At 38.7% G+C, this 12575-nt stretch overlaps 1 protein-coding gene across 1 annotated transcript in view; it reads left to right on the top strand.

Annotated features, from left to right (window-relative positions):
• The first annotated feature begins 801 nt into the window (after positions 1-801).
• Positions 802-12575, top strand: part of LOC143962509 (uncharacterized) — a 41546-nt gene continuing 29772 nt past the window's right edge. Inside the window, exons 1-3 of the mRNA XM_077471785.1 lie at positions 802-859; positions 6588-6771; positions 9916-9983. Coding sequence (XP_077327911.1) covers positions 802-859; positions 6588-6771; positions 9916-9983 — 310 coding nt within the window. The remainder of the gene's footprint in view (positions 860-6587; positions 6772-9915; positions 9984-12575) is intronic.

Here is a 12575-nt window from a genome sequence, read left to right on the forward strand (position 1 = left end):
GGGCTTTTTTTTTACCACTACTTTTCCTTTATATTGGCTTTTAAAATTTAAAAATGCAGCAATTTAGAATTTCGATGAAAGGTTTAGCGCTGGGAACACTTTTTGAAAGAGAAAAAATTGCATTTTATATACATCTATATAGATCAGACCAAAATGAGGGGGAAATGAGGGGGGAAAGAGGGACATTGCTCCAAATCAAGGACAGCTGGGAGCTATGCATAGGAATGCAAGTATATATATTATCTATCTATCTATCTATCTATCTATCTATCGATAGTAGAAATATATATATATATATATATATATATATATACATATATATATCTAGATAGAGATAGAAATATATATATATATATATATATATATATATAGATAGATAGATAGATAGATAGATAGATAGATAGATAGATAGATAGATAGATAGATAGATAGATAGATAGATAGATAGATAGAGATAGAAATATATTATCCTAAATTTATAAAGATAATTTTTTATTTTATTTTTTTGGATATGTTTTATAGCAAAAAGGAAAAAAAATATTTTTTTTTTTCAAAATTGGCGCTCTTTTTTTTTTTGTTTATAGCGCAAAAAAATAAAAACCACAGAGGTGATCAAAATATATAAATGTTATTTGAGTACAGCGTCGCACGTCCGCACAATTGTCAGTTAAAATAACGCAGTGCCGTACTGCACAAAGTGGCCTGATCAGGAAGGGGCGGGGGGGTAAAGTCTTTCGGAGGTCTAGTGGTTAATGATCATTATGTCTTTGTTTATTTTATTATATCTGTAGGTTATTCAGGATGGACCTGAGGGTTTTGGTGTTGCTGCTGGTGATCCCTCCATCATTCTCACAGCAAGGTAGGTGGCAGAGCCTGCTTGGAGATTGGGGAGGGGGGGGGGGGGGGGTATTTGAAATCTGCAAAACTTGAACCCTATAGAATTCTATGAAATTAAATTCTTAATTTTCAAGGCTAATAGGTAAAAAAAAAAAAGAAAAAAAGGAGGGACTGCCATAGGGACATTTAACAAAGATTTTATTTATTTATTTATTTAAGTACCAAAGAGCTTGGAGAGAGTTCTTTTAATTTGACTTTGAGGGCACCGTGGTACTCTGTGTTTACAAGTTAAAATCTTTTTTTTTTTGCCTCGAAAATTACTTACCCCAAACATTATATATATATATATTTTTTTTTTTTTTTTTTTTTTTTTTCTAACACCCTAGAGAATAAAACGACGGTCGCTGCAATACTGTATTTGCGCAGCGGTCTTACAAGCGCACTTTTTTTTTGGAAAAAAAAATCACTTTTTTGAAAGAAATCAAAAAAAAGTTAGACCAAATTTTTTTTTATATCAATGTTTTATTGATGTAGAATAAAGTGATACAATCTTTTGTTTGTGAAATATATATATATATATATATATATATATATATATATATATATATATATATATATATATATATATATATATATATATATATATATATATATATAGATATAGATATATATATATATATATATATATATATATATATATATATATATATATATATATATATTAATATTATATTAATATATATTAATATTATAATATTAATATATAATATTGTGAAAGATAATGTTACACTGAGTAAACTGATACCCAGCATGTCACGCTTCTAAATTGCGCCCCGCTCGTGGAATGGCGACAGATGTTGACCATTAAAAATCTCCATAGGCGATGTTTAAAAATGTCCAAAGGTTATAAGTTTTGAGTTACAGGGGAGTTCTTTTGCTAGAATTATTGCTCTCGCTCTAACGATCGCGGCGATGCCTCGCATGTGTGGTTTGAACATTGGTTTCCTATGCGGGCGCTGCTCACGTACGCGTTCGCTTCTGCGTGCGAACTCGGAGGGACGGGGCACTTTATTTTTTTATTTTTTTATTATTTATTTTACTTTTTATTTTTACACTGTCCCTTTAAAAAAAAAAAAAAATGGGTCACTTTTATTTCTATTACAAGGAATGTAAACATTGTTTGTAATAGAAAAAAAAAAAAAAGCATGACAGGACCTCTTTAATGTGAGATCTGGGGGGGTCAAAAAGACCTCACATTTCATATTTACACATAAAAGCAATAAAAAAAAAATTTAAAAAAAAAAGTGTTTTTTTTTTTTTTTAATAACCCTTTAACCGCTTGCGGACCGCCTCACGCCGATATACATCGGCAGAAGGGCACCTAAAGGCAGATTAATGTACCTGTATGTTGCCCTTTAAGAAGCAGTTTGCAGGCTTGCGCGCACCCGCCGCGACCTCCGTGAGTGTGATGGCGGGTCTCGCGGAATCTTCGGATACCCGCGATCGTCTCACGGAGCCGAAGAATGGGGAGATGCCGATGTAAACAAGCATTTCCCCGTTCTGCCTAGTGACAGGGCACGCTCTCTGCTCCCTGTGATGGGGAGCGGTGATCAGTGTTGTGTCATGGGTAGCCCCTCCCCTCCTACAGTTAGAATCCCTCCCTAGGACACACTTAACCATTACAGCGCCACCTAGTGGCTTACCCCATCACTGCCAGTCACATTTACATAGTAATCAATGCATTTTTAATCGCACTGATCGCTGTATAAATGACAATGGACCCAAAATAGCGCCAAAAGTGTCCGATGTGTCCGCCACAATGTCACAGTCACAATAAAAATCGCTGATCGCCGCCATTACTAATAAAAAAAAAGTTATTAATAAAAATGCCCTAAAACTATCCCCTATCTTATAGACGCTAGAACGTTTGCGCAAAATTAATTAATAAACGCTTATTGCGATTTTTTTTTTTTAACCATTTTACATTCCTTGTAATAGGAATAAAAAAAAAACCTGTGTGTAAAAATAAAAAATAAAAGGTAAAATAAATAAGAAATAAAAAATAAAAATTTTTTAAGCCCCCCCCGCAGAAGTGAACGCATACTTGTGTAGCGCCCGCATATAAAAACGGTGGTCAAGCCACACATGTGAGGTACCGCCGCGATCGGTAGAGCGAGAGCAATAATTCTAGCCCTAGACCTCCTCTTTAACTTAAAACATGCAACCTGTCGAATTTTTTTTAAACGTCACCTTTTATTTAGATTTTTAAGGGTAAAAGTTTGTCGACGTTCCACGAGCGGGCGCAATTTTAAAGCATGACATGTTGGGTATCATTTTACTCGGCGTAACATTATTTTTCACAATATAAAAAAAAAAAAAGATTGTATCGTTTTATTCTACTTAAATAAAACATTGATATTAAAAAATAAAATAAAATTGGTCTAACTTTTTTCTGATTTCTTTCAAAACAGTGAATTTTCTTTCACAATATAAAAAAAAAAAACCAATGGGCTAATTTTACTGTTGTCTTATTTTTTTTAATTAAAAAAAGTGCATTTTTTCCCAAAAAAGTGCGTTTCTAAGACCGCTGCGCAAATACGGCGTGACAGTAAGTATCGCAACGACCGCCATTTTATTCTCTAGGGTGTTAGAAAAAAAAAAAGTATAATGTTTAGGGGGTTTTAAGTAATTTTCTAGCAAAAAAATTGAAATTTAACTTGTAGACAACACATTGCATGAATTACGGCATCAATGCGACGTGGCATGGAGGTGACCAGCCTGTGGCATTGCTGAGGTGTTATGGAAGCCCAGGTTCTTTTGATAGCGGCCTTCGACTCATCGGCATTGATGGGTCTCTGGTGTCTCTTATCTTCCTCTTGACAATACCCCACAAACTCTCTATGGGATTTGAGTCAGGTGCTGGTCAATCAAGCACAGTGATACCATGATAATTAAAACCAGGTATTGGTAGTGTTGGCAGATGCCAAGTCCTACTGGGGAAATGAAATCAGCATCTCCATAAAACTGGTCAGCAGAGAAAAGCACGAAGTGCTCTAGAATTTCCTGCTTGAGGGCTGTACTGACTTTAGACTTGATTAAAACACAGTGGACCAACACCAGTAGATGACACGGCTCCCCAAATCATCATGGACTGTGGAAAATGTTGCATTTCATTTGGAAATCAAGGTCTCAAGGTCCCAGAGTCCGGAGGAAGAGTGGAGAGGCACAGAATCCAGGTTACGTGAGGTCCAGTGTGACGTTGTAGCCATGTTGTCTGCTGGTGTTGGTCCACTGTGTCCAAAGTCATGATTTTATGGAGGAACCCCATGCAAATAAAGCATGGAACGCCCCTCAAAATCCATACCAGACCCTTATCTGAGCATGCAGTCTTGCAGACCAGGAAAGGGGTAAGACAAGTATGCAAGCCCACCACCTGAACCATACCTCACCATATGAGCCGGTGAGAAACTGCTTGGAACCCTTCCCTCCCCAACAGTGAGGTGAAAAGCAAAGGGGTAAGTCAAGTATGCAAGCCCACCACCTGAACCATACCACACCATACGAGCCAGTGAGAAACTGCTTGGAAGCCTTCCCTCCCCAACAACAAGGTTAAAAGCTCAATACCATCCATAAATGTACTTAATCCCTTTCAGTAGATGAAATGGACATTAAAGTGGTTGTAAAGCCTAATGCCGCGTACACGCGACCGGACTTTTTGACAGCAAAGGTCCGCCGGAACGAGTCCGCCGGACAATTCGATCGTGTGTGGGCTCCATCGGACCTTTGCTTGCCAAAAATCCGGCGGACTTTAGAAATAGAACATGTTTTAAATTTTTCCACCGGAACTCCGCCAGACCGAGAAATCCGTTCGTGTGTATGCTGCTGGTCCGACGGACAAAAACCGTCGGACGCTAGGGCAGCTATTGGCTACTGGCTATGAACTTCCTTATTCTAGTCCGGTCGCACGTCATCACGTATGAATCCATCGGACTTTGGTGTGATTGTGTGTGGCCAAGTCCGTTCATTCGGAAAGTCCATCGGGAACTCCGCCGAAAAGTCCGGTCGTGTGTACGCGGCATTACACACCACTTTTACCTACAGGTAAGCCTACAATAAGGCTTACCTGTAGGTACCGTGAATATCTCCTAAACTTGCACCTTTTAGGAGATATTCACTCTCGGCACATGCGCACTGAAGAGACGTCTCGCTCATTGGTGGCACAACTAGGAACCCAACTCTCTATCACTGCCCATATGGCTACTATTAACTTCTTTCCCCACTGTACCATCTTATTGTGAAGAACTATTACATACCTTATTTAGAACTGTACAATGGCCCATTGTCTAACACTGGCACCCCCAGAGAGCCCCACTGACCCAAGTTATCAGGCTATAGGATATACTTAAATACCAAGAGCCAAACTAAACCAATGAGCTCAGCTTTAGTGCCATATGGTAACCTGCAACCATTAATATAACAATGAAATGTACGTCTAGTTTTAATATTAATCTATTCATGAATGTGGCATCCAGTTTATATAGCTGATAATGCTGAGGCTCCTATATTTCAGAAATGAGGTCTGTGTTTAATTCAAATATTATCAGAACATTGGAAGATAAAAGAAATTCCCTTTTTTTTTTTTTGGCCAACTAATGCCGCGTACACACGCTCGAAAAATTTCCGACAACAAATGTGCGATGGGAGCTTGTTGTCCGACCGCGTGTAGGCTCCATTGGACATTTCCCATCGGAATTTCCGACGAACAAAATTTGAGAGCTGGATTTTCCCGTCAATGAAATCCGTTGTCGGAAATAGTACACAATTCTGACGCACAAAATTCCACGCGTGCTCGGAATCAAGCAGAAGGAGCCGCACTGGCGATTTTGAACTTCCTTTTTCTCTGCCTCATCGTACGTGTTTGTACATCGCCACGTTCTTGGCGTTCGGAATTTCCGACAACATTTGTGTGACCGTGCGTATGCAAGACAAGTTTGAGGCGGAAAAAAAAACAAAAAAAACATGAATTTTGTTGTCGGAATGTGCGATCGTGTGTACGCGGCATTGGAAGGTGGGACACGGAAGCTGTCAGAGCACATTTGTTTTCTTTTCATATGAGATCCTGCATCTGAAAATGACAAACCTCTACACAAAGTAGAAGAAATATAATGGCGCGTACACACGATCGAATTGTCCGGCGTACTTAGTCCGGCAAACAATCCGGCGGATAGTCCGGCGGACTTTCTACCGAACGGACTTGGCCACACACGGACACACAGAAAGTCCGGCGTTTGCTAGCGCGATGACGTACAGCACGTACGACGGGACTAGAAAAAGGAAGTTCAATAGCCAGTAGCCAATAGCTTCTTTTTCGTACTTGCTTCTGAGCATGAGTCATTCTTAGTCCGCCGTACTAGCACACTGACGGACGTATTGTCCGCTGAAACCCAAGTCCGGCGGGAAGATTGGACTGCAAAAATACTTTCTAAGTCCGCCGGACTTCACGCTGAGAAAGTCCGCTGAAGCCCACACACTATCGAATTGTCTGGTGAAATGCGTTTCGGTGGACTAAGTACGCCGGACAATTTGATCGCGTGTACGCGGTATTAGTGATCCTCTTGAGATATATGAGGGTAACTAATTATTTGTAATTTTTTAGGCTCTATCAACTATAAATGAATGCTGAGTTTATTGTTCTGCATCTAAAGCTTTGATAAGGACCGGTAATGAGTATTGTCTGTTTCCTTTCCTAGACTTGGGGGGTAAAATGTTCGTCTTCCCCAAAGAAACCAACACGGCTCATGTCATTCTAAGACCTACAATTACAAGACCATTGCAGGATGTCAGCGTCTGTCTACGTACCTACAGTGAACTTTCCCGCCAGTATTCCCTCTTCTCTTTAGCTACTCCAACATACAGAGATGCTTTTCTAATCAGGTTCCAGGCTCCAACCACCTACACTTGTTGAGTAATTTTATTGTTTTGAGAAATGCTGATCTTGCTGATGGAGGTCGGAGGAGGAGTTATTATCGAGATTGGGACTTTATAATCCCCCTCCGTCCTCCCATCTCACCATCAACCAGGAGGAACTTCTGAGGGCTGAGACTTGACGAAGGGAGAAGGCTTCAACAAGACCAACAACACCGGCGTACACAGAGATCTCAGGTAACACACAAAGCCAGGGAACGAAGCTGAATATGTTTGATTGTCCTGGAGTAAGGAGGACAAGAATACAAATCTTAATAATTCTTGATTCTGGACGACAGGGCTTCTTTTCTTAGAGAATAGGTGCAGGATCTCCCCCTTTCCGAGTTACCTCTTTTCTTCACCCCTACCCACCTATGAGCACCATTCCTTGGTTTCACCCCCTACCCATCTCCCAGTACTGCCTTTTTTTAGAGAATACAGAACCAAGTATCATTTTGTAATTGTAGCACTGACCCCCGAAGGAGCTGCTGGTTTTGTTGGGCTTACCGTTACCTTCTTGACCTCGCCTCCGTCTAGGGGTTTCCCGTGGTAGATGGCCCAAAGAAATGCAGAAACTGACACCGAATCTTCTTTTTGGGTTATTTATTTAGAAGATAACACAGTCTCTTAATGCAGGATAGAGGGTTTGGAAGGAAGTTCAGGTACTTTGGGAACTGCAAAAATAGAAAGTCTACCATAGAAGAAATCCAGAGAATAAAGTTTCACAACTGGAGTCTCACAACCCCTGGATAGACCTCCTCTCACTAGGCCTAGCAGCCCGTAGGGTGTTAAGTAGAGCAAAGTCTCTGCCACAGACTTGGATGTAGAACACTTGAGAACTAAAGTCTCTGCCACAGACTTGGATGTAACCGAGGGACGTAGACAAATTTAGAGAACTATCATACGGTACCAGTATCTCTCAGCCGGTCCGCCGATACCGTATGAGTGTAGATCCTTGAAGTGTCCTTCAACTGAGCCTCCAGGCTCCTTCAGAGAAGCCAGTCTTGCGCATGGCCTTCTCCCGAAGAGTCCTCCCCTGGATGCTTCTCCAGTTGCTGGGCCCCTCCTCAGATGAGATGGCACCAAACCTTCCTTGGATCATTAGGGCCTCATATCCATTCAGGCCTGTCCCTGCAGTTGCTTTACCTCAGGGCTATCTAGCCCCGAGGCTTGGAATTGCATGGATCCGCACCCCATGCCAGGAGGGCCATGAGGGCTGGTCAGGAGGACCAGGACCAAACAGACAGAAAATATCTTCTGGACTGGAACCCCCGAAGAACGTGATCTCAGCCCCTTAAATACCACCTCCCAGAATACACAGCAGGAAAAACCCTCCCACTGGGCTGCTTCTGAGAAAGGGATGGCACTCAATACACCCAACTAGACTGCGTTCTACCACTTGCTGGCGGTGACAGTGACACCTGCAGCCCAGGAGAATTCAGTGCAATCCAGCCAGACTGGTACTGAAACCAAAATTTAGAAAAATTAGCCCTAAAACCCAACTGTGGTTTTAGGAATATTAATTTTCAAAACATATAGCCCATGCTCGTCAGGAGCCGGCACTACATAATTTTTATGGAATTTTTATGGAATTTGGTAATGATAACAAGAAAAGCACTAAAATAGATCCCCTTCAGCCAGTAACAATAGAGCTCCCCCCAGCAACAATAGATTCTCCCATCAAAAACGGACCACCCACAATAAAAAATTCCCCCCAAGCAACAATAGGCTTGGGGAGATCTCTCAAAGACTTTATGGCAGCCAACAACAATAGACCCCTCCGTCAACAGTAGATCTCTCCTAGCAACAACTGACCCCCAGCAATATAAGACCCCCCCCAAGCAACAATAGACCCCCCCACCAGAAACAGTAGACCTCCTCAGCAACAATAGACCCCTAGTGCTGGAGGTGCCGGAACTGCGTTCCCGCTGAAAAAAAAGCCCTGCTGGTCGGTTACCAACAACATTAAAGGTAGAGGAACCGAGAACCCTTAGAAGGAAGGTGACCACTGAGCTAAGCCATTGCTGGGATAGAGGAAGAGAGAGTGCCAAGGGTGGCTTTTAAATATGGAATCCCACTCAGTCCTTCGATGCCAAGGCGGGTGTGGGGGAGGGGGGTGCTCAAAGTCTTCTGTATCCTAGAAACAAGTTGGGACATAGGCATACCTCCCATCATTTTTAGGTGGGAATGAGGGACACCTACCAGCAAAAACATATGTAGGCATAGGACACGCCCCCTGCCACACCCACTTAAAGGAGAATTAGCCCAAAAAAAAAAGGTTAATTAAATCCACAAGGGCTTTTTTTTTACCACTACTTTTCCTTTATATTGGCTTTTAAAATTTAAAAATGCAGCAATTTAGAATTTCGATGAAAGGTTTAGCGCTGGGAACACTTTTTGAAAGAGAAAAAATTGCATTTTATATACATCTATATAGATCAGACCAAAATGAGGGGGAAATGAGGGGGGAAAGAGGGACATTGCTCCAAATCAAGGACAGCTGGGAGCTATGCATAGGAATGCAAGTATATATATTATCTATCTATCTATCTATCTATCGATAGTAGAAATATATATATATATATATATATATATACATATATATATCTAGATAGAGATAGAAATATATATATATCTATCCAGATAGAGATAGAAATATATATATATATATATATATATATATATATATATATATATATATATATATATAGATAGATAGATAGATAGATAGATAGATAGATAGATAGATAGATAGATAGATAGATAGATAGATAGAGATAGAAATATATTATCCTAAATTTATAAAGATAATTTTTTATTTTATTTTTTTGGATATGTTTTATAGCAAAAAGGAAAAAAAATATTTTTTTTTTTCAAAATTGGCGCTCTTTTTTTTTTTGTTTATAGCGCAAAAAAATAAAAACCACAGAGGTGATCAAAATATATAAATGTTATTTGAGTACAGCGTCGCACGTCCGCACAATTGTCAGTTAAAATAACGCAGTGCCGTACTGCACAAAGTGGCCTGATCAGGAAGGGGCGGGGGGGTAAAGTCTTTCGGAGGTCTAGTGGTTAATGATCATTATGTCTTTGTTTATTTTATTATATCTGTAGGTTATTCAGGATGGACCTGAGGGTTTTGGTGTTGCTGCTGGTGATCCCTCCATCATTCTCACAGCAAGGTAGGTGGCAGAGCCTGCTTGGAGATTGGGGAGGGGGGGGGGGGGGTATTTGAAATCTGCAAAACTTGAACCCTATAGAATTCTATGAAATTAAATTCTTAATTTTCAAGGCTAATAGGTAAAAAAAAAAAAGAAAAAAAGGAGGGACTGCCATAGGGACATTTAACAAAGATTTTATTTATTTATTTATTTAAGTACCAAAGAGCTTGGAGAGAGTTCTTTTAATTTGACTTTGAGGGCACCGTGGTACTCTGTGTTTACAAGTTAAAATCTTTTTTTTTTTGCCTCGAAAATTACTTACCCCAAACATTATATATATATATATATATATATATATATATATATATATATATATATATATATATATATTTTTTTTTTTTTTTTTTTTTTTTTCTAACACCCTAGAGAATAAAACGACGGTCGCTGCAATACTGTATTTGCGCAGCGGTCTTACAAGCGCACTTTTTTTTTGGAAAAAAAAATCACTTTTTTGAAAGAAATCAAAAAAAAGTTAGACCAAATTTTTTTTTATATCAATGTTTTATTGATGTAGAATAAAGTGATACAATCTTTTGTTTGTGAATATATATATATATATATATATATATATATATATATATATATATATATATATATATATATATATATATATATATATATATATATATATATATATATATATATATATATATATATATATATATATATATATATATATATATATATAGATATAGATATATATATATATATATATATATATATATATATTAATATTATATTAATATATATTAATATTATAATATTAATATATAATATTGTGAAAGATAATGTTACACTGAGTAAACTGATACCCAGCATGTCACGCTTCTAAATTGCGCCCCGCTCGTGGAATGGCGACAGATGTTGACCATTAAAAATCTCCATAGGCGATGTTTAAAAATGTCCAAAGGTTATAAGTTTTGAGTTACAGGGGAGTTCTTTTGCTAGAATTATTGCTCTCGCTCTAACGATCGCGGCGATGCCTCGCATGTGTGGTTTGAACATTGGTTTCCTATGCGGGCGCTGCTCACGTACGCGTTCGCTTCTGCGTGCGAACTCGGAGGGACGGGGCACTTTATTTTTTTATTTTTTTATTATTTATTTTACTTTTTATTTTTACACTGTCCCTTTAAAAAAAAAAAAAAATGGGTCACTTTTATTTCTATTACAAGGAATGTAAACATTGTTTGTAATAGAAAAAAAAAAAAAGCATGACAGGACCTCTTTAATGTGAGATCTGGGGGGGTCAAAAAGACCTCACATTTCATATTTACACATAAAAGCAATAAAAAAAAAATGTAAAAAAAAAAGTGTTTTTTTTTTTTTTTAATAACCCTTTAACCGCTTGCGGACCGCCTCACGCCGATATACATCGGCAGAAGGGCACCTAAAGGCAGATTAATGTACCTGTATGTTGCCCTTTAAGAAGCAGTTTGCAGGCTTGCGCGCACCCGCCGCGACCTCCGTGAGTGTGATGGCGGGTCTCGCGGAATCTTCGGATACCCGCGATCGTCTCACGGAGCCGAAGAATGGGGAGATGCCGATGTAAACAAGCATTTCCCCGTTCTGCCTAGTGACAGGGCACGCTCTCTGCTCCCTGTGATGGGGAGCGGTGATCAGTGTTGTGTCATGGGTAGCCCCTCCCCTCCTACAGTTAGAATCCCTCCCTAGGACACACTTAACCATTACAGCGCCACCTAGTGGCTTACCCCATCACTGCCAGTCACATTTACATAGTAATCAATGCATTTTTAATCGCACTGATCGCTGTATAAATGACAATGGACCCAAAATAGCGCCAAAAGTGTCCGATGTGTCCGCCACAATGTCACAGTCACAATAAAAATCGCTGATCGCCGCCATTACTAATAAAAAAAAAGTTATTAATAAAAATGCCCTAAAACTATCCCCTATCTTATAGACGCTAGAACGTTTGCGCAAAATTAATTAATAAACGCTTATTGCGATTTTTTTTTTTTAACCATTTTACATTCCTTGTAATAGGAATAAAAAAAAAACCTGTGTGTAAAAATAAAAAATAAAAGGTAAAATAAATAAGAAATAAAAAATAAAAATTTTTTAAGCCCCCCCCGCAGAAGTGAACGCATACTTGTGTAGCGCCCGCATATAAAAACGGTGGTCAAGCCACACATGTGAGGTACCGCCGCGATCGGTAGAGCGAGAGCAATAATTCTAGCCCTAGACCTCCTCTTTAACTTAAAACATGCAACCTGTCGAATTTTTTTTAAACGTCACCTTTTATTTAGATTTTTAAGGGTAAAAGTTTGTCGACGTTCCACGAGCGGGCGCAATTTTAAAGCATGACATGTTGGGTATCATTTTACTCGGCGTAACATTATTTTTCACAATATAAAAAAAAAAAAAGATTGTATCGTTTTATTCTACTTAAATAAAACATTGATATAAAAAAATAAAATAAAATTGGTCTAACTTTTTTCTGATTTCTTTCAAAACAGTGAATTTTCTTTCACAATATAAAAAAAAAAAACCAATGGGCTAATTTTACTGTTGTCTTATTTTTTTTAATTAAAA

Source organism: Lithobates pipiens, unplaced genomic scaffold (assembly GCF_037356315.1).
Source record: "Lithobates pipiens isolate NorthernLeopardFrog02 unplaced genomic scaffold, aLitPip1_a1.2 Scaffold_8, whole genome shotgun sequence".
NCBI classification, from domain to species: Eukaryota; Metazoa; Chordata; class Amphibia; order Anura; family Ranidae; genus Lithobates; species Lithobates pipiens.